Raw genomic sequence first — 24,020 nt, forward strand, 5'->3', positions numbered from 1 at the left:
TCTCGATTCACATAATTGGTTGACATTTCATTTCAGTTTTCATTCTTTGCCAGTATAACTTCATCATTTGTTTCATTTATTTTTAGAAAATTTCAAACAAACAAAAAAAAATCCCTCAACATCGACAAGAGCGGCATCATCATCAATGTTTGATTCGTTTGTTGCTATAGTTGTTGTTGTAGATGGTGATATTTGAGTTTTAGTAGTTTTTTTTTGATCTGCATCAAAATATCAATATCATCAACATCATATCGTTCAAAGACATTTTTTTTCATTTCATTTATTTGTATCGAACACAACTTCGTTTTAAAAAGTGGATTTTTTTTCATTTTGCTTTTGTTTTTGTTTTTTTCTGTCTTCTTGCTTTATCAATTTGGAAAAAATTTATGTAAGATCTTTTGTGTATTTGTGTTTGTGTTTTCGTTTTGATAGTTAGGCAAGCTTATAACAGAGAATTTTATCCATACGACGCATTTTTTTAAAACAAAGATTTTGTCTGCTTTGAAACCTACATTCATCCGTGTTGTGAGTGAAAATAAATTATATTCTTGATGTGTGCAAATTGACAACAACATTTATGATTCATTAATATCCATTTATGATGAAAATCATATAAAATGGATGAAACAAAAGAACGTCTAAAACAATTAATTGATTTTTTTACGGGTCATTATTTGACATGTTTAAATCAACAAAAAGCCGAAAATGATAGTGTCAATAATGACCAACGACAACAACACTCAACATTTGATTCCGATCAAATAAAAGCATTTATTGATGATATATCGTCAACGAATATTGTCCAAACTGATGTTGAGCAATCATCACAGCCACAATCATGGACAACATTCTTGGAAAATGCATCTTCATCAACAACTTCTTCCGGTGGTATAGGTGTCAAAGGTTTAAATACCGGTGCCATACAACAAACAAATCCGCCCATATCTCGTCAAGATATGGAATCATTAATTAAAACAATGGAATTGTGGTAAGTTGATTGAGATATTATTTTCTTTCTTTTTTGGATTACATTTATTTGATTGCATCATTTTGATATCATTACCCAGCAAAAAAAACATGACTCATTTTGCAACAAGTGAACGCCTATATCTAATGCCTTTGATGACCTTATGCGGACATGTACTTCTTACCGAAACTCATCTTAGTAAGTTCAGGACAATTTTCAGGAAATCTAAGTAATGACCCTTAACCTTTTCATTTTTTTCTTCTATCTTTGTCCTTTATTCCCATATTGTGAAAAAAGTTTCACGTACCTATTTATCGATAGTATCAGAAATATTGGTCTACATCTTGCAATTTTCATTGAATGAAATTTCTCTCTATAACGATGATGAAAATAATTATATTGAATTCAATGTACAATATCTACAGCAAATCAGAAATATTGAGGAATTGAATGCTGACACCGATGAGTATTATCGTTATTTTCTCAAATATCGTTTGATTCGATTTTTGAACTTTATGTTATTGGATGATAATCATCTTGAAAAGGCATCAAAAAATAATGTTCTAACTCAACATGATCTAATATCATTGTGTCGAATGTTACGTATGAAATCGATGCCTGATACATTGCGACTACATTCATCTGTTATGAATGTGGATTCGGAAACCTCATCGCCTTCAACCACTGATATTATTCAATCATCATCTGTCAAACGCATACGATTGACACAAAGCCTGTTAGAACGAAATTCTAAGGAAGAATTTTTCGATCAACTATTGACACCGTTTATTTTTTCAAACACTGCTGCGAATCAATCGATCGATGCGGCCAACATTTCTTCATCAATTTCATTGAACCAACAAACACCCGTGCAAAAAGCATCGATTACAACTTCTGCTGCTACTGCTGCTGCTACAATTATTACGCCAACATTATTATCATCAGCTGCTACTAATGAATCATTTTCAAAACAATCAAATTTAAATTCTGTTTTTTCAACCACAAAACATCAATCCGTACAACAGATACGTTCTTATCTGATTAGCCATAATCAAATGTATTTTCAATATATTGGTGGTTCAACTTCAATATTAAATCTGATCAATAATTATACATTGTTACGTCCGTATCTATTACATTTATTGGCCATTGAAGAGGGTGCTAATCTTCGTCTACATCGTTTGGATGGTGCACATTTTGATCTAATCTGTGATTGTTTAGTTGCCGATATTGAACTAGTTGATAATATATTCATGTTGGATCATCTTCTGGAACCGTTAAGCTGTGATCGTATATCGAAAATGATAGTACTTGTTCAAGCTGCTTTAATGGCTTGTCTTTCATTAATTTCCTATGCGAATCAAATTGATCAATCGCAATTATTATCAGTAGCTACTATTTCTTTGGCTGATCCTTCCGAATTAACTCGATCTGAACGCTTGACATTTGATATCATCGAGAAAAGTTTATCATTATACGATAAAGTTTTTGATATTTTTCGCCATTCAAATCGTGTAGCCGGACAAATTAGCCAGAATGCTCATATGTTCACCGCTTGGCTACTCTTTACCGGTTTACAAATGATTTTGAATACAAAACCTACTGCATCGAATAAACGTCAACAAGGTTATAGTTTCCTTTGCATACCGTTGGCTAAGCATGCATTAAAATTGATGTCACTTTTATTGAATGATCTTCATCTTGAATTTGGCGATCAAACTAACAATATGCTTGAAGAACAATTGGATGATGTTGATGATTCCAGTGGTCATAAAAATATTCATGAGCTTAATTTTTTCAAAAAATTCTCCTTCAATGTTCAACCATGTCCATCAACTATGGGTAGTGTCACTACAACACCTGCGACAACACCGGCCGAATTGAGTCCAAGTTCATCTCGTACATCGATACCAACATCGAATTCCATGACCACCACATCATCGGGAAATATTCGTACGATGAATGCTATATTCAAATATAACAAATTTGGTCATTATTCTGCCTGGCAAAGAATTGATATGATTGTATCAAGTAATTTGAATCTCATTCATTTGCTATTCAGCTATTTATCTGCCGGTTATCGTCGTGCAACATTATTACGTCATTCACTTGGTAAATTGACACTCGAATCGAATGCTAGTTCAAGAAATGAACAAGATGTACAAGAGGATGAATTCACATCGATTGTAAGAAAATTCATTGAACAGCACCAACAAAATAATCGTTCAACCAATAGCAAAGATGACGATGAAGTTTTTGAAGATGATGTACATATGCAACATTCATTTTTTGAAACATTTAACGAACAATTCAATGTTAGCAGTGAAAATAAAGTACAAATATCAAAACAAACATCGGATTTGAAGACAATGCTTGAACGTGATATCGATAGTCATTATGAACTAGTCATATCGATTTTGGGTCATCTTAACTATTATTTTATATGCTCGACGATTGATGCACTAAGATCTTATTTTAAACAGATGCTTACCGATGCTCAATTGATTGTATTAGCCCATGTTATTCAAGATTTAGATTCTGAAATGGATAATGTTCAAACACTATCGCCTTTGTCATCACGAACATTTTATCGATTTTCCACTTCATTAACATCATTGATGCATAATTTAGTCGCCGTACAGATACTTTCTGATGAACAACAAAATTCTTTGCTTGCCTATCTTGGTTTTAAACCAAGTCTCGAATCGGATTGTTCATGGCCATTACATCATGGTGTACGCAGTTTGGCTATTTTGGCACAAATCATATTGTTACGACAGCATAAAGAACAAGAAGATATAAAATGTGATTTCAATTCCACAACCATTCAAATATGGCGAGGTTTTATCAACAAACTTAAACAATCAGCTCTTTCCTTCAAAGGCGAAGTTGCATTTTTCAATCGCGAATGTCCTGATTTCCAAGAAGATTTAAATGTTGAACATGCTCAACTGATGTTGTTTTTGTTTCACAATCTTAAATTGCTTCAACGAAAACATGTATTTTCATTGGTTGGATTAGCACTGAATGAAATATCGATTAAATTATCTGCTAATAAATGTTCAATATCTGCTGCACAGATTCTATACATTGGCCGTATTTTACATCTATTTGAATATATGTGTAAAAATCTATACGATACACCGGCCTATCTTTTTGAACAGATTAGTCACAACTTATTAAATGTCAACCTCAATAATGATCAAACAGGTTCGATTCGTATGCCACCAAAATCAAAAGAAGATTTTATCAAAGTTAAATTGGAAAAATTACAAAAATGTCCAGATTCATTTAGAAACATAAAATTTTTTGCTGATAAAAAATTGGATCTAAATTATTTCAGCCATTTGATTTCAGATTATCGAAATCCGTCTTTATCCTCGTTAAAGACAACGGTGGATAATCTAAACAATTTGAATGTATTCGATTTCATCATACATCCTCGATTCTATCACCTAATGGATGTTACCATAACGACACCGAAATGTTCATCACTGCGAAATTTCAAACCAAAACTTGATGGTATTGCCTGTAATTTTATGCTGGCTGGATTTCAATCACTTTCTTATGACCAATTTTACAATTCTTTATTAAATTTGTGGCGATTTCTTGGATATCAATATGATTTTGATTCACGTCAAAGCCATCAGAGTGATCATCAAAGTGAAGATGGAAATCCGATGGTGTTACGTTATCCGCAATTTGGTTTGTTTGGTCTTTGTGCTATGGATTATACATTCGGCACTTTGTGGCGTCTAATGAATCAGTTGCCACCAAGTTTACAATATCTCAGTGATATTGAATCGATGGTTGATTCATCAGTTGAAGATGAATTGAATTCTTTTGTTTCTATTGATGCTGCTCGTATATTGAACATGTGTATATGGTTACCACGTTTCGAAAATAATCGACCTATTTGTCAATGGGTTTCCGAACTACTTGGTAAACAAGGTGATACTAATTCAAATGATATCGAGATGATAATCAAAGATATGGTACGAAAATTCAATTCTTTAAAGTTCAACTATCAACTATTAAAGTGTATCAATTGGTCATTTTTTCGTTATACACAATCCACTTCGAATGATCCTACATTTTTCAAAAATATTTTACTTACGCAACAATCACAGCTCTTGCCTCTTCAATCATATCAGTTTCCGAAATTTTTTACTTTATTCACTATGGATATTTATCTGGAACGATTAATATTTTTGTTTCATGAGGAATTTAAACGATCATCAAAAAATCGAAACGAAGATGATTCACAAATGTTAATGGACAAATATCTATCCTTGATGCTTGGTCTATTTGATAAGATACATCAAGAGATTAATGCCGTCCTACTATATGATGGGCCATTATCACAAGCTGGCCGTAATAATTCAGCTGACATGCAATATCTGTTTTATCGTTCGATGGTGAATATCTGCTCATCAAATTCATTTGATTCTCATTTATCGGAAATTGCCTCAAATATTATCGATTATCTACCACAGTCAATCGTATCGAAAATCGATCAATGGGATCGTATTCATGTTAATAGTGATTGTAATATTACTGATCAAGAATTACCAGCATTGTTACAAAAAGGCGTTCTTTTTGAAATTCCTTTGATCGAATTGGCGAGCCGTTCAACAACCTCTTCGTCTTCACAATCAAAAACCAAAGCAAATCATCTTTATCAATTGTCAGCATTTATTAATGAAAAATGTGCTATCGATATGCCTACAGTAACATCGGTTGATACGGGTGATGGAAATATCACATGGATTAAACTAAAACAATTTATGTTTAGATTATTTAAATTCACGGAATATATCTATTCACAAAAAGATTGTCCACAACAAAGTGATCCATTTGTTACATGTTTAATGCTACAATCGAATCTTGTATCCAATTCATTGGTATCTAAATCATCATCGATTAATCATCAAACATCGGTGACATATCAAATCTTACACAAATTATTTGCCAATCATGATCAAACAAAAATAGATATTGATCCAGATTCATACAGTTTTATACTTTATCCATATTTTATTGGCAATGCATTTTTTATTCTATCCGTTTTCAATCACCCATTATTCATCGAATTGAAAAAAATGGATCAATTAAAATTTGTCAAAATATTTCAATCTGGTTCACCAATATTTTTCCGATTTTTCGGAAAAATTCTCAAGCATTCATCATCTGGAGTAGCAGCATTTGAAGAATTTCTTGGTAATAGTTCACCGAAAACGCCTACTGGTCTTATACAACAGCAGCAACCATTGTTTTCAGAAATGAATTATAGCCTATTAGATTTGATCAAAGTTACTGAACATCCATTGATCACATCTAATTATGCTGTGGACATAATGAAATTGATCAAAACATTGTATTCACAAACGGAAAAATCTGCCGAAGATATTGGTTTAATTCGTCTCTGTGTCAGATTATCAGATGAATTACTCGATTATCCAAATCGTATTCAATTGTTGACCCATTGGTTTCGTCTAGTTTTGTTCAAACGTATTAATGATGATGATGATGAAAATGATGGTGGTGGTGAACGATGTGAAAAAACCAAATCAAATAATCAATCATATTATATTGATGATTCATGTAATGCCAATCTTTATCTATTTTTTAAATTCATTTGTAACATTATCAAAGGCCCTGGTCGAATGGATGAAGCGGTACTCGTATCTGTAGCCGAGGCTACTATTCAAATTGTTCAATCATTGTTGAATGATACGTGCATCACTTATTCGAATAATACGTTCCTATATTTTTCTGGTCTTTTCACCAGTCTTGTTTATTTAATTTCATCCACTGGTAATTTCGATCACGAATACATACCGGGCAAACCGATATATGGACATTTTCGATTAATTAATGAAGTAATGAAATGGCTTCAAATGATAAAAGATCATCTTTGTAATCGAGAAATGTTGAACAAAATTGAATCATCATCGATTGGCAATGGAAAACAACGATTTTTACTTGAATCCAGTTATCAGATGCTTGCCTACATATCTGATATATTCAATGCATTGGAATATAGATATGTTGTTCTTAAAAATCGTAAAGATGGTAGTTGTGGTGAAGAGGATATTAAACAGAAAAAAGAAGATGGTAAAATAAAATCTTCATCAATTTCAAATCGATTGTTTATCGATGATGAATTTGATGTTGATATTGAACATTCTGCCATAATCGATACCGATGATGAAATGGATCTTGATTATGAAGATGAAGAAGATTTAGCTGGACAATTATGTACATTTACACAGACAGCTAAAGACTTTATCAATCAACATTGGTATCATTGTCATACCTGTAAAATGTTGGATGGTGTTGGTGTTTGTACAGTATGCGCAAAAGTTTGTCATCGAAATCATGATATAACCTATTCAAAATATGGATCATTTTTCTGTGATTGTGGTGCGAAAGAAGATGGTTCATGTAAAGCATTAATAAAACGTCAACTAAATACGAATGATCAGGATAAAAAAATTTTGAAAAAACGTAATCCACAACAACATCATCAAACGGTAGCATCAACTTGCAGTAAATCTGATCATCAATTAGATAGTAAAAAAACTACATTCACCGATAAAAAACGCGCCTTACGTATCTCGAAATATTGGTATACATCAATATATTCGCTTGAAGCACATCAATCAAAATTATCGGATAATTATAAAATGTTACGTAATAAATTCTCAGCCAATCCAATGATTGTACAAAATTATGAACGTTTTGGTTTGAAATATGAAAATCTTGACAATTATAGTTCATTGTTTATGTCATATATCGTACCGTTATCGGATACTGTCATTTCTCTTGTCGAATTTTTCGTACCAATTTTGCAGAATTTTTTCGATATATACTCAGAATTGGGCTTTTTAAAGAATATTCAAAAATCATTTGATGCTCTTCATAGTTCAACAAACTCATTGCATCTGGAAAAATGTGAACAATTAATGGTTGTTCAAAAATCTTGGCAAGATTCAGTTATTGAAAATGTTCAAATGACAAATGATCAATCACATTCGACTAGACATTCATCCATCTCAACCGGTTCAGTTGTACATTATCAATCAATGTTGGTTATCGGCGCTAATGCTTATAACAATTATTTCTCGAATCTATCACAACAACAGTTACCTTCAACTTATCCATGTTTGTTGGCCGTTGCACATGATAAAAATCGTTTATCAATTATACAACTGAATCAATTACTTGGTCAAGTTTATTCAAATTCACGGAAAAAATTGAATCTACAAAAAATTGCAGCCATATCGTTTCCTTTCACAATAACGACAATATCGAATAATCCATTGAATGATGAATTGATAGCTATAGCCGGTCTCAAAGAATGTCATATTCTTACCCTAGCTGCAAATGGAGCAATTACCGGACATTATCCATTGTCAATGTCATTTGATAATAATAATCATATAATCAAAACATTTTGGTTTCCTGATCGTCATACAGAGTTGGCTGTTGTAACATTGGATTTTATCAAAATTTATGATTTATCGATGGAAAATCGTGATCAGCCTATTTATAATTTTGTAATCACTCAACGAAAAATTCGTGATATCACTTTTTTCTCATGTAAAGATCGTAATGGTGAAACCAAACGTTTTATACTAATATTTTCGAGTCGTGGCCATATTTATGCTGAAGAATTGAATGCAGAAAGAAAATGTTCATCATCAAATGATGTATTTTATGTTACATCAACACTTAACGTTTCATATCCAAAACATTGGAATTCAAATAATCCACCAACAGTAGTCGGATTTTCCATTTATTATTCACATTTATTACAAATGTTATTTGTTAGTTTTATTACCGGTTGCTCATTCTGTGCACCATTTGGCATAAAAAACATCTATGATCAGAGCATTACAAATGTTACATCATTGGATTTACAATCATCGAAACAAGATTCATTGTCAACCATGCAACCAGATCAATCATCTTCATCATTAACTTCTCCACCAATTCAATCACAGCAGCAACCATTGTTTCAGTGGACTGAAGTTTTACAACATCCTGGTCTCATTTTCGCATTAACCCATACGAATAGTCCTGTTTGTTTCATGATTGAATCGAATCGTATAAAAATTCAAGAATTGAAACCAAAGAAAAAAATTATTGATTTTGTCGCGATTTCTACTCAATTCAATGATCAATATCAATCAAAAATTACGACATTATTATCATTATGTGATGATGGTTCTTTACGATTTTATCGTTCTGTACAAGAACAAACTAATTTCTGGCTTAAACCGGAAATTTATAATCTTGATGAAATACCCAGCTTTCAATCATCGATCATTACAAAAAGTAGTGGGTCAAAATCATCCTCACGTGCCGGTTCGAATGAACCTCAACAAACATCTACAGCAACGACATCGAATAAATCAAATCCTCATTTTGCTGTAGATTTTTTCGAAAGATGTACATTGATGAATGATATTGAATTTGGTGGATCCGATGTATTGGAAGTGTATAATGTTCAACAAATAAAAAATCGCCTAAATTCAACCAATATGTACATTGCTTGTACAAAGCCGAATGGTTTCAGTATAACAGTTACACAAACCGGTTCGTTTGATTTGGTAATGGCTGGTGTACGAGTTAATCTTGGTGTATGTGATCCAGCACGTGCGCCTACAGCTATTGAAGTATTTGGTCGCACCGTTTGGGTAGCTGTCAATCGTCATCGATGGTTCGATATACCGTTTACACGATCTGAAATGAAAAAATTGATCGAAACAAATACTCTCAGCATACGATTTGCTCCTAGTGGTGATCCAAATCAGGTAACTATTGTTGATTCAATTCGTGTTTATGGTCGTCTTCGTGATCTTGTTGGACTACCATCTGTGAATGAAGAAGAAACTACAGCGGCACTTGCCAATATTAATAGAACTGGTACTGCATCATTCGATGATTTACGGCGTAAATTAATACAGTCAACAATGCAACCACCATCATCTATGTCGATAAAATCACCGATTCAAAAGTTACGTTTGCTTCTATATGCTCCAAGTATCACAGATGATGAATTGATAGTCGCAATGAAATCAATGAATCATTCTATCATTGTTTTAAATCGTTTAGTTGCGACTTCATTAGATGTATTGGATTCATTAATATCGTTCACGAAATCAACATCAGAAATGAACGTTGATCAACAACCGCGATCATCATCGACAATAATTTGGATAATGGCTGCACGTGAACTAAGTAATGGACAAGAATTTAAGCAAAAATGTGAAACCGCATTATCTATCGCTTCGAAACTATTGACCATATCTTTGAGTAATCGTCTGGATAAATCAATTTGTATGGTATTGACAAAATTATTCCCATCACGTGCTCAATATGATGAACATCGTGGTGATATTCTTTTCGAAAATGGCATCGAAAATCTTAATCATATAGATGATATTGATGTATTTCGTTATTATTTATTGTGGTTCCGTGAAAATGTACATGAATATCCTAAAAATTTTATCCGTTTCATACTAAAATATTTTAGTAAAAATTCCAATGATCCACATACTTCGACTGTACAGTTTTGTTGCTATCTTGTTGATTTATTTCATCGTCTTTATTTACGCCGTCCATCAAATGATTTGATTAGTCCATTGAATATGGTCGGCCATTACCATGGTTTGGAACAATTAATCGATTCATTGGTATTTATTTTACATTCATCAACATATGCCATCATATCAATAACCGGCTCTTTTGATCAACAAAATGATAATCAACAGAAAGTGATAAATAAATGTTCTCAATTAGTCGTACAAATGCTTTGTTCTCTGGATCCGCGAATTTCTTTTGCAACGAAAAAAACCTTGCTAAGAATTTTATATTCAATTTCAAGCGGTGTTTATCGTCATCATATGGAAAGGCAATCATCGAATAATCGTGCTTTAACATCATCAGCATCAAAACAATCAAATTCATCATCGTCTTTCAATGGTAAATCGGAAAGTCATCGTGAACGACGGCATTCCGCTCGACATTCTGCTGATCATCGTAATCAAACTACAGCTAATGTATCTATTAATCATCAAGAACCATCAACATCATCAGGGTCATCAGGTGGAAGCTTATTACATCGACAAGGTGCGACAAGACGTTCACGATCCTCTGGACTTAGTTCTAGTTGGTGGACTACAACCAATCGACCAGATACATCATCAAATACAAATGGTGGTAGTAGTGGACGTAGTGGTCAAGGATCAGGATCTCTATTTGGATCATTGTCAAACCAAAGACATAGTACAGCATCTGCAAGCCTTTTGGAACGTGTTAGCGAATCAATATTAGATACGAATTTTGATCCATATCAAAATCTTTTACTTAACATCGATAGTGAATTTCCATATTTCCAAGATCTTATGGCCAATCTTCGTCGTGAACATCAGGAACAAAGTGAACAAGAAATATTTGAATCAATCACAGGTGAAGATGATGATGACGATGATGACGAAGACGAAGATGATGATGACGACGATGATGATGATGACGATGATGATGTAGATGTAGATGAAGATGATGAAGAATTAGATTTAGGATCGATTTCACGCATGCCAGAAATTTCCGATAACAATGGTGCTCTATCCGGCGGTAGCTCATCTGCTCCCCCTCCATTGTTTCCAATAAATTCTGGTTCAAATGGTGCTAATGTACAACAACATCAACAATCCATACCGTTAGAAGAAGTGTTAGAGGTTGAAAATGTACCCGTTGATGATGATGATCACGATGATGATGACGAAGATGACGATGATGATGAAGAAGATGAATTTGAAGCCATGGATGAAGATGAAATGATGGAAATAGCTATTGCATTGAGTTTGGAAGAACAACAACGAGGAGCAAGCGGTGGTGTTGAATCAGGATCAATTGAAATCGATAATGAAAGGCAACAGCCAAATCGTACCTTAGAGGAAATAGTTGCTGATTACCAACGGCAGCGTATACAGCGACAACGGCAACGAAATCAGCAGCAACAAGGTTCATCAAGTAATATTTTGCCGGATGAAGATGAAGACGATATTGTAAGGCAACAGCAATCAAGTCAGGAACATCATCAATCATTACAACAATCTGACCCAGGTCAAGCTTGTTCACATTATTCTGTTCATTCAGAATCAGATGATGATGATGAAGAATTATTTGATGATGAAATTAAATTGGCAGATACAACTATGGAATCAATTGAAGTAGAAGAAGAACATGAATTTGATGATGATGATGATGAATTGATTTCAATGGACGCATCAACTCAATCATTGAAATGTACGAAACAGATTTCGAAATCCAATGAAGCAATCGCAAATAAACGTTGTAGCAGTGGACAACCTGTATCTTCTTCTGGAACAGGTGCTAGTTCTTCTACTCTGCTAGTAGCTGGTCAATCTCATAAACAATCATCAAACACAAGTGATGGTCAACAAACAAAATCCAAAGAAAAAGATTCAAAAACACAGCAAAAAGAAATTCTAAAGAATAGAAAACGACTTCGTCGAATGGTAGCCAGTAAATTTTGTTTAGCTTTATTGAAACAAATGAATCAATCATTCGATGATGTAATCAAGTTGAATGGCATGCAGGCAATTCCGTTTCTACAAGTTCTAACTATACTTACCGATTTTAATTATACCGAATCTGATCAGAAAGAATTTGCTTCCATTTTCAATGAAATCATTAAAAAATTATTATGTCATTTGTTGAATAAATTGTCAAGTGAAGCAACAGCAAATGTCCTGGAATCGGCTCCACCAACTAGTGATACGACAACAAGTCCGACACATAGTAAATCACGTGTCCATAATAAATCTATTTCACTATACAAAGATCGTATTGAACATAAAGCAGAAAATGAAATCCATCTATTGACAATGCGATTATTCAATATATTTTTATCATATTTCAAACGTTTCCCAACGATTACGTGGCAAGCATTTTTATCGAAAGATCTACCGATCAATGAAAATTTCCGTAAATTGATCTCGCCATCACAAACTGGACAAATAAAATCTTCAACTGTAACATTCAATGAAGATAGTATTAAAGCTTCGAGTTTGACAACGGCTATACATCAAAGCCTTTTGTTAGCTGCTGCACAATTGATACAATCCAATACCAATGTGTTAGACTACTGTTATACAATGTTGCATCTCCTATTGAAACATTATTGGCGACAAATGGCAATTCAATCCGAAACAAATGAAAACGATTCAACAGATAATAAAGCAACAATAAAATCACAAGGATATGATCGATCTACGATTGAATATAATTCGAAGAAAAGTATCTGCATACCTGATAATCGAGTATTGAATTCAATGTTTATACCTACAGATTTAAGGCCATTTTTTACCATATTGCCTGAAGTTTCTGAACCATCATCCCCAGCACCAGTGGCTGCATCAAATCAGCAATTAAATTCACAACAAGCTCAAGATACATCCGGCATTGTTGTTGTGAATAATGTTACCAATTCTAGTATCAATCTAGCAAATACTTGTACGGCAATCAATTCATTTGTATTTGCAAACAATGCATTTGTTCATTATCCGGAATTATTAACGGAAATGTCGTTACGAATGCCTTATCAATTGAAAAAATTGATTGTATTCTTGAACGCTCAACAACAGCAATCATCGACCAAAAGCGATGATAACAAAAATAAAGATCCAAGTATGGATGCAGAATCATCACCATCATTACAGTCATTGAAACCGATTGTTTCAATCGATTTTAATGTACAATGGATTGAAACATTATGTGAATATATGATGTTACCGACTGTAACACCTTATATTCGAAAACAAGTTCGAAAACTTTTATCAAATTTATGTGGTTCAAAAGAACGTTACCGTCAAGTACGTGATTATTATGCCATCAAAACAAATTTGCGTTCGGTTCGACGTATTATTGTCATGCATTTTTTCGATCATTCCTCATCATCAAATAGTTCGAATCCAATGAAAATTAAATTACAAGATTTAGGTATAACTGAAGAAGATCTTGATGATGAAGAACAATTAGATGAATTGATTCGTATAATCATCACAACAGTTATACAAAATAGTGAAGATAAAGCTAATGTAATGATGTCATCAGATCAACATCGTCTTTTGAATCTTCCATATTCTCAATTAATCAATCTTGTCGAATATCTGAAAGCTTGTCTGGATATTGCCTCTGCACGTGTGCATAATTGGCAACGACTTTGTCGTCATGAAATTCGTATCATACCATTCTTGTTTCGAATTTCATTCCTATTCGGTGAAGGAATCTCTTCAATCATCTTGCAATTATTAAGCCTAGCATTATTTTCGTCATCTGATAATAAAAATCGAAAACCGGAAGAGAAAAATCTAACCAACAATCTAATTTCCAATGGTAATTATTTATTCAATTCTTTTGTTCACACAGATTTTCTAATGAATTTTACAGATGATAAAACAGGTGAAACTATCAAAGATGCAGGAAAGCCATCCACATCACACGGCAATCATCAATCATTCATTTGTTGCTATGTATTTGTCGTATTGGATCGTCATCTATTTTCTCATTTTATTCGTTTCTTTTTACTGGAATCAAATTCATCACAACAGCGTTGGGCTACTCATTCATTACTTTATATGTTCTATGAATCTTTGCAACCCGTTCAACAAGAGCAATTTCTTTCTTTATTCTGGCAATTATGGCCAAGTATTGCCTGTTATGGAAAACGTGCTTCACAATTCGTCGATTTATTGGGCTATTTTACTTTGTCTATATCAAAACTACAACATTCTGATCAGAATTCGGCTCGTTTACAAGTAAACACAGAACGTTCATATGCTGATTCTGCCATCGGTTTGCTTCGTTATCAGAATCAAGTTCTAGCTCGACATCCAAATTCCAATATTTATAATTCATTTACAATCATTATTGGATTTAAATGGTTACTATCTGGAAACGGAACCTTGTCTCATTTGTAATAATCCTGAAGTAGATTTTGTAGCCGTTAAACTTTCTGCAATGAAATTAGATTCAAGATTTACGATTAATACACAGATTGTGAAATTGAATGGTGCGCATACTATATCGAAAATTACTGTGAAAATTTCCGAATTGAAAAAATCAAAAATGGTTAAAACATTATGCATCTATTATAATAACCGTTGTGTACAATCGGTGGTAGAATTGAAGAATAAGAATACTGTCTGGTTTAAAGCTAAACAAATAACTTTAGCACCATCTCAGTCCGAAGTTAAAATTGAATTTACACTGCCTATCGTCGCTTGTAACTTGATGATTGAATATAGTGATTTCTATGAGCAATCACATCTCTCTACTGAAACATTACAATGTCCACGTTGTTCATCGGTTGTATTGGCCAATCCGGGTGTTTGTACGAATTGTGGTGAGAATGTATTTCAATGTCATAAATGTCGTGCCATCAATTATGATGAAAAAGATCCTTTTCTTTGCAATTCTTGTGGTTTTTGTAAATATGCCAAGTTTGATTATGTGCTCACTGCAAGATTCACGGCATCCGCTGTCGAATCTATCGAGAATGAAGAAGATCGAGCAAAAGCTGTACAGACCATTAATGCGTTGTTGGATAAAGCAGATCGATTATATAAGATTATCCTATCAATACGGCCAACATTGGAGAATCTACTATTATTCTCACAAGATTATCATAGTACATTATATGGTAGTGATGGAAGCGGTATGGATGGAACTAATTATGGTGGCGGTACAAATGTGGTTGCATCTTCATTACAAACATCCTCATCAATTAATAGTTCATCTTCTTCATCAGTATTGGTCAATCGATATATTCATCAATTAGCATCACGTTATAGTAATGATTGTCGTGTACATTTTGAAGAACTGTCGAAAATCGTGCAAAAAATTCTATACACACGAAAAGAATTGGTGGATTATGATAACCGACAAAATGATAATCGCCATAATTTGGATGATATTAAACGTCTTTTACAGGAGCATCGTCAGCAACAAAACGATATGATCACCAGAACATTTGGCGGTTCAACCACATCATTATCGTCAACATCATCATCCACATTGGTTGATATTTCTATTGCTGCGACATCAACATCAGCTTTATATAAGAAACAACTTGGTAAACAAGAAATGACAATAGATGAATATTATCGAGGTGTTGAAACTAAAAAGAAACGATTATCGAATGAAGATGAAGGAACTTTGATGATGAATTTCAAATCTGGTCGTTGTTATGGATGTGCAAGTGCTACGATTGAACATTGTATTATCTTACTTAAAGCTCTCGTGCATAATCCACGTTATAAAACAATTTTTAGTTCATCAAATTTATTCCGTGAATTAATTGATTATAATCTTCGTATTGGCACACCATCTTTTCGAGCAAAAGTTCGTGCATTGTTGTGCCTTTTGATAAAAGATGATTTGGAAATCACTGAAGAATTTAATAATTTATTGCTCGAAAAAATTGGTTCCGTATTGCAGACTCGATTTATGACTACATTTGATTTCGGTTCTATCCGACACGAAATGTCATTGTTGGCTACATCATTTGAAAATGAAGACAATTGTTGGGAACAACGATTACGATGTGTAATGAAATTGTTTCTATTGTCATTGCAGAACAAATCACCAGCTGTACTTGAAGCAATTACATTGCCTTGTCTTCGTATCTTATACGGTTTGATTGTTAAACCAGCATTGAATGATCCGAAAAAATCTGATCAATCAAAAACAATACAATCATCTGCTAATATAGTCGAACAATTAGCATCCGTACAATCAACAAATTTATCTTCATCTAAAAATTCGATACCAACACGAATTCCGTTCGAATCATTAAATGTCAAAGTCTCAGTGGATCTTTATCATTGGATCTCATCTGATTCACAAACAGCTTCATTTCCAGCATGGCAACAACGAAATATGAAAATTCCGTCACGTTCATCTGAAACGGTCATTGATTCAGTGGTGATAACTGAATATAACGATTATCTACAGAAAAAATATTTTGCTCGCTGGTTATATCTACATCAAACTGGACAGATTCGAAATTTAAAATCTGAATGCTTTATTATACGAATTGCAAGTTCAACATGGATTCAAGAAGTTTTATTCAATCCTACATCAAAAGCATTACGAATAGCATGCCGACAATTATTGATGGCCCTGTTTGAACGTCTGACAAGTAAACAACGTATATTGATCGATTTATTTACATCTTTTTTGGATGATCTTTGTCATGTTGGTGGTGAAATCGGTCTGGAATTTTATGATCTATATCGATCTATCGTGTTCAGTGAATTTAGTGCCAAGACAATTAACATTGCAAAAAATAACCATTGGCGATATTATTTGACGTTTTGTGGTTTGCTTCAACATCTTGGTCAATTAATATCAACCGAAATTGATCGTCTGAAACAGTTGGAAGAATCCACTTTGAGTTCGGATTTTTCTCAAGGTTCAGCTTTGCGGCAATTAGTGGAATTGATGCAATTATTTATGCGTGATGAACGTATTCGTCGTGTGCATAAATCATCGATGGTCGGTTTTGTTTTGGATGGCTATCTTTCCTTACGAAAATTGATAGTACAACGAACAAAAATGATTGACGAAACACAGGCTGCATTGTTAGAATTATTGGAATTACTTACAACTGGTACCCGTGCTGAAACAATAAATTTTATGAAAGTTTGCATTGAATCAGTGAAAAAATGCACCCTCCAAGATTTAAGAACGCCGGTATTCATATTCGAGCGTCTTTGTTCGATTATTCATCCTGAAGAAAAGGATGCTGATGAATTTTTTATTTCATTGGAAAAAGATCCACAACAGGAAGATTTCTTACAAGGCCGAATGTTGGGAAATCCATATAGTTCAAAAGATTCTGGTATGGGACCGCTGATGCGTGATATAAAGAATAAAATCTGTCAAGAATGTGAATTGGTTTCATTGTTGGAAGATGATTCCGGTTTAGAATTGTTGGTCAATAATAAAATTATATCATTGGATTTGTCGGTTAAAGAAGTTTACAAAAAAATTGTTTGTGCCGATGCACAAGTTGGACAACAACAAAATCAACAACAAGCAAGCGGACATTCATGGGCCGGAGGAGCATTCAATCTTAATTCAGAAATTTCACTTATCGATACTCTCGCTGTTAATGCCTTGCAATTAGGCGCAAATCTGGCTGCTGCTTCTGGATCTGGCAATTTGACTAATCAATCTATCAATGGGCCAACAATGAAAATTATCTATCGTATACGTGGTCTGATGGGTGATGCTACAGAAGAATTTATTGAAAATTTATCCAACAAAGAATCGATCGTTAAAGATGATGAAAAATTGTTCGAATTGGCCAATATTATGTCTCAATCAAATGGCCTTAGTGTTATGCTTGAACGGCTCCAGGCAATACAAGAGATTAATAATCGTAGTCGTAGTCTTTTGTTTGTACTACTAAAATTATTCGGCTATTGTGTTCGTGTCATCTCAAATCGACGTGCATTAATTGAACCCGAATTGAATGCCATAGGTATCATGTTGGGTATTGTACGATTATTCCTTAAGAATCCACATGCCGATCTATTAACATCACCATCATCGCCTGGCGAACCATCATATTTTGAACAATTATTGGCCATAATGGAAACATTATTAGCCGAAGCAAGTAAAGAAGAATTCGATGTATTTGATCGTTTCAATCGCGAAACTTGTGGTTCATCTGATGATATTCAAATGCTTTTGAATTCAGTATCATCACCGGATTCAATTATTTTCAACAGTAATGTTGCCTCACTAAACAATCGAATTTTGAGGGTTTTAACTTTTCTATCCATTGGTCATTCTGAAAAAATGTCTACCATGATTAATAATTTTAGACCTTATTTTGAATTCGATGATTATGACACGCAAAATTTATCAGTTGCTAATCCCGATCATTGGTATGAGCTTTTTTGTTCGCTTGTTTCCGCTATCGAACTTAATCAAAATGGTGCACGATTAAAAGATCGTATGATTGAAGAAAGATTTGTCTCGATGGCCATCGAATATCTTGTTCGTAATGCACCGCCTATGAAAAGTTTTGTTCTTCTTAATTCAGAAGAATGGAAGGAATTCACATCAAGACCAGCCTTAAAATATGTTCTCAAAATGTTGACCGGTATGTGTCGGGGACATGAACGTACTCAGATGTTGATCACAAAAGATGGTGTACCAATAATTCATGCATTGGAACAAGTGCTTTCGGATTCACATATGGCAACATTGGCGGAGCATCTTATGGATGCATTGAAAGAAAATCCATCAGTTGAAGCCAAAATTCAAGAGATTCGATCAAAAACAAAAGAAGAAAAGAAACGTATTGCAATGGCTGTTCGTGAAAAACAGCTTGGTGAATTGGGAATGAAAGCCAATGATAAGGGACAAGTTATGGCCGATTCTGATCTATTGAAAAAAATGGAAGGTGAATTGAAAGAGGAAAAAGGTCTTGTATGTTCAATTTGTCGTGAAGGTTATGCATATCAACCGCAAAAAGTTCTTGCCATCTATACGTTTACTAAACGTTGTAATGTTGAAGAATACGAAGAACGAAAACCTCGTAAAACAATTGGTAAGTTTGATTTATCGATTCTTTCATTCCTGACACTAATTTCAAATTTAGGTTATACTACCGTAACGCATTTCAATATTGTACATGTTGAATGTCATATGGATGCTGTGCGACATGCACGTACTCGAGATGAATGGCAATCAGCGTCATTACATAATGCCAATACACGTTGTAATGGATTATTACCGTTATGGGGTCCAAATGTTTGTGAATCGTTGTTCGCACATGCATTATCCCGACATAATAGCTATTTGCAAGATGCTGTTGGTCAACGTGATTTTGTTGGTACTAATTCATTCCTGGGAACCGTTCATGATTTGAAATTATTATTACTTCGATTTGCCAATACACGAACATTTTCCGAAGAAACTGGTGGTGGGGGCGCGCAATCTAATCTGTATCTAACTCCTTATCTAATGCACACTGCATTATATGTAATGAATACAACAAAAATAACTGATCGCGAACGCGCAGCATTTGAAGAATCATTTATGCGGCAATCAACTTCGAAATTATTGGAAAGTTGTTTCCAGGTAGAAAGTCCATTCTTTTATTCAACAATGGTCATGCTGTTACATTCACCAACATTTTGGCAACAAAATCGTTTTTATTTTCTCCGTCGCTTGATTCTTTGTTCGATGATCAGAAGCTTACCAAATGATTCACGTGATGTCGAAACAATTTCATCTATGGAATTGCCCGGTTATTCAACCATAAAACCCGCATTAATGTTTTTTGCAATGATCAATCTTTTCTACACCGTTATGTTCAAGGTAATTTTTGGATTGTATTTATATTTATTCTGATCTAATTTATTTTTTTTCTATTTCTGGTGAATAGTCTTTGGAAATCAAAGCCGATGACGATTGGTCGCAATCATTGATCAATTATATACGGCATAATGATCAATCATTGATGGAATCAGCCGATCGTATGTTGGATACCTTTGAAAATGACATCTTACCATCAGCATCATTCGATGAATATTGTGATGCAGCCGATTTATTGCGTGGAATGAATGCCATCACCAATCCCGAAGAATTTCTCACTGATACATTAAGATTATCATAAAATGGCTGAACATTGAAGCAGTGAACATTAAAACATTAAATCAAAATGTATTTTTCTTACATATTTCCACACATCCAATTTTAATCTCATTCATTTAAAATTTTCAAATTCTATTGTTAATTCAAATATTTGTATAATAATAAGAAATAATAATATCAAATCTTAATAGCAAAACCAAATGCAGCATCAGCAGCAGCAATTTTCTGAGAAATAAAATTTTGTTTTGTTTTTTTTCTTCTCCTCAATTCATATATTCTTATATACTTTTCTTTGAAATATAACAAACAAGTGATTCTGTTGATTGATTTATATATTAATGATACCATAATAAAATTATCTTTTTTTTCCAAATAAATACAAATATTGTTTGATTGAAATATTTTGTTTTGATATGAAATGCCAAAATATTTCGTATACATAACAATAGCATCAGTTTATATTTTGCTTTTATCGATAAAAAATGTTTTGAATGTTGATTTATTTATAATACCAAATAACGTTTCCTAATTTTTTTGCTCTAAACATTTGAAAACATGGTAACATATTGACGATAACTTTTTTTACTGATTAAGATATCGTTTTTTTGGTGGTTGTTATGGCCACTGAATGTCATTTCAGTTGACAGTTGCAAGTTTGAATATTTTATATCTGATCTTTATCGTTAATTAAGTTACAGAAAAAATTTTAAATCCATCGGATTTTTTTCATCTATTTAGCCTAAATTAACGAAAAAAGAGAGAAAAAAATTGCCCAACCAAAACGAAATAAAGACCGAAAATTCCATACTAACATGTTATTTATTTACTTATTTTTCGTTTAGTCATTGTTGATTGTCATGAGATAATATTTAGAACAAGAAAAACAAAACATGACAAATATGAATGAATGCAAAACTCTTTCCCAATCACTGCAAAAATTATCAATTATGAATATGGACATGCAAATATTCGGATTTGACCTAAATTTCATTTGTATTTTTATTATTATTTCCTGAATCAATTATATTGATTGTATTCATATCTAGAATTGATTAAAATGTTTCTAGTTTAATATGATTATTGATTGATTTGTGACCGAAACAAAATATCGATTACACTAAATAACTGACTAACCAGACAAAAATGATTAAAATTGATTTTTATTAACTGAATTAAACATTAAACAAACATGATCTATGACTAATCGTTTTTTTTCGATCATCAATGATCCAACCATCATTTTGTTTTGAAGAGAAGATGGCTAAAACCTTGAATTCCAAATACTATTAATAGCAAAAACTTGCAAACATTTTTTTAAAATGATTAATTTTTTTAAAAGTACGATGTTGCATGATCATTGAACAATGCCTGATAGTTACATGGTTTTAATGATGCTGATTTTGACAATTTATCGATATTGACAATCTTATCTTAATAATATGATTTCAAAGCAAACATTGAATTGTATGTTATCGATTTGTGACAATATTGATCGGATTTCATAAAAACCTTCTAAATTTAATGATTTATAAGTGTTATATATTGCTTTCACATCAGACATATCCGTTGATTATTCGTAGGTTAGATATAAATGTCATTTAATTGAATAAGATCAATTAACCTATCAACAATGGAATTTGACAGAGCTTAGGTTAAAAACGGTAGAGGGTGTGGTCCAACATTATTTTGCCATTAATAATATGCCTATGGTTTTTTTGTTTTGTTTTGATTTTGAACATTTTACACATTCGTAAAAGAAGATCGACAGGTTCATACAACAATTTCTCATACCATAATGATGTCTATCCAATAGGATTTCATCAAACCTTGAAGAGACGATGTGCGTATAATAATGATGCTGTTTATTATCATCAAAATCATCATCATCATCATGTATCATAATGGTTGTAGTAGTATACATCTCTTCAATGTTTTCATTTAGAAATTTATATATCCGAGTGTGTCGATTTCGACTACATTGAAAAAAGTCATTTGGTTATGTAGCTAGTTTTTGTTTTGATTCGTGGTTTTTCCATCCATGAATGATAGTGTTTTTTTTCTGATGCCAGTCATTCAGTAGAATACATGAAAATTTTCTATATGGTTGAATCATTCGATTAGTATATACATTCATATGCAAGAAGATTTTTATATTCATTGAATAAACTGATTTTCATCATCACTTATATTTCAAATCCATAAACATTGAATCACTTTACATTAATCATTCTTCGAACTCGATCGTTTTTTGTATTGACAATTCGCTGTTTGTTTTTTTTTGCAATTCACATCCATTATTGTTAATTTTTCGGGAATCAACAACCAAAAAAATAACTAATTGAACGAAAATGCCATTCACCTGTACGGATATTTGTAAAATCATTTTGGCCATCATTTTTCCACCAATCGGTGTATTTTTGGAACGAGGATGTAATGCCGATCTTCTCATTAACATCGCCCTTACTATTCTGGGTTTCATACCTGGCATCATACATGCCCTATATATCATTTTTAAATATTAAAAATGAATGAAATTTAGCATTCGATCACTGATCGATTCTTCATAAAAACATCTTTATCACTATCATCATTCGGATTATCATGGGCATTTCAATTAAAAATTTAATTTAATTTTTATTGTTTTTTTTCTATCATCAATCACCATAATGTAATCAAAAATTTGTGTTCAGTTTTTTTTGCCATTATCTTGCATGAAAATTTTTATTATTTTTTGGTTTAATATCATTATTAAAAGAAATAAGCAAAAAAAAATTCGATAAATTTATAAAAATTTCAATTTACAAGAAAAAAAATTGAAACCAGTTTTTTCTATAACTATTGCCATCTGTTGAGATTTTTTCGCTACATTAAAATTTTCATTTTCAAATATTCGAAATCGTTCAAAAGAGAAATTAGAACAAATGTAGGGATAAAAGCAATCAGCAAATCCAATTGTAATTCAACAATATTTTTACAATTGTAGTTGTTTCACAAGAAACAAATCAGACAAGAAAATTTACCAAATTGTGTTTTTTTTTACCTGTTTAACTAAAAATATTATCACTATTGCGATAGCAACAATATTTGCGTTTTATATTTTCTACTATTTCTCAATAATAACTGTCTATTGAAAAGGAAATCATAAGCATCTAGCAAGAAAATAAATTATTGCCGATTGTTTGTATGTGTGTGTGTGTGTTTTTCACGACAATAAAGTAAACATTTTAAAAAAAATTCTCAAATCATTGAAATTTACAGTTAAAAAAAAGTTATTGTTGCATCGATATTATCTTTATCTTCATCATTTGATTGCTAGTGGAAAACAGGATTTCTGGTTTATATA

The 24,020-nt window shown here is 32.6% G+C and overlaps 1 protein-coding gene across 1 annotated transcript; it reads left to right on the top strand.

Moving 5' to 3' along the window:
• Positions 1–487: 487 nt before the first annotated feature.
• poe (E3 ubiquitin-protein ligase-like protein poe) lies at positions 488–20,944 on the top strand. The gene is given in 7 exon segments (XM_027343641.2): positions 488–988; positions 1,068–1,165; positions 1,265–14,398; positions 14,453–14,919; positions 14,921–19,628; positions 19,680–20,401; positions 20,469–20,944. Coding segments are annotated over 7 exon segments (19,731 nt in total). The 5' UTR covers positions 488–617; the 3' UTR covers positions 20,700–20,944.
• Positions 20,945–24,020: the final 3,076 nt, after the last annotated feature.

This window comes from Dermatophagoides pteronyssinus, unplaced genomic scaffold, assembly GCF_027571235.1.
Source record: "Dermatophagoides pteronyssinus isolate colony J.1.1.1.1 unplaced genomic scaffold, Derpt_VIB-CSIC_2022.12 sq0007, whole genome shotgun sequence".
Lineage (NCBI taxonomy): Eukaryota > Metazoa > Arthropoda > Arachnida > Sarcoptiformes > Pyroglyphidae > Dermatophagoides > Dermatophagoides pteronyssinus.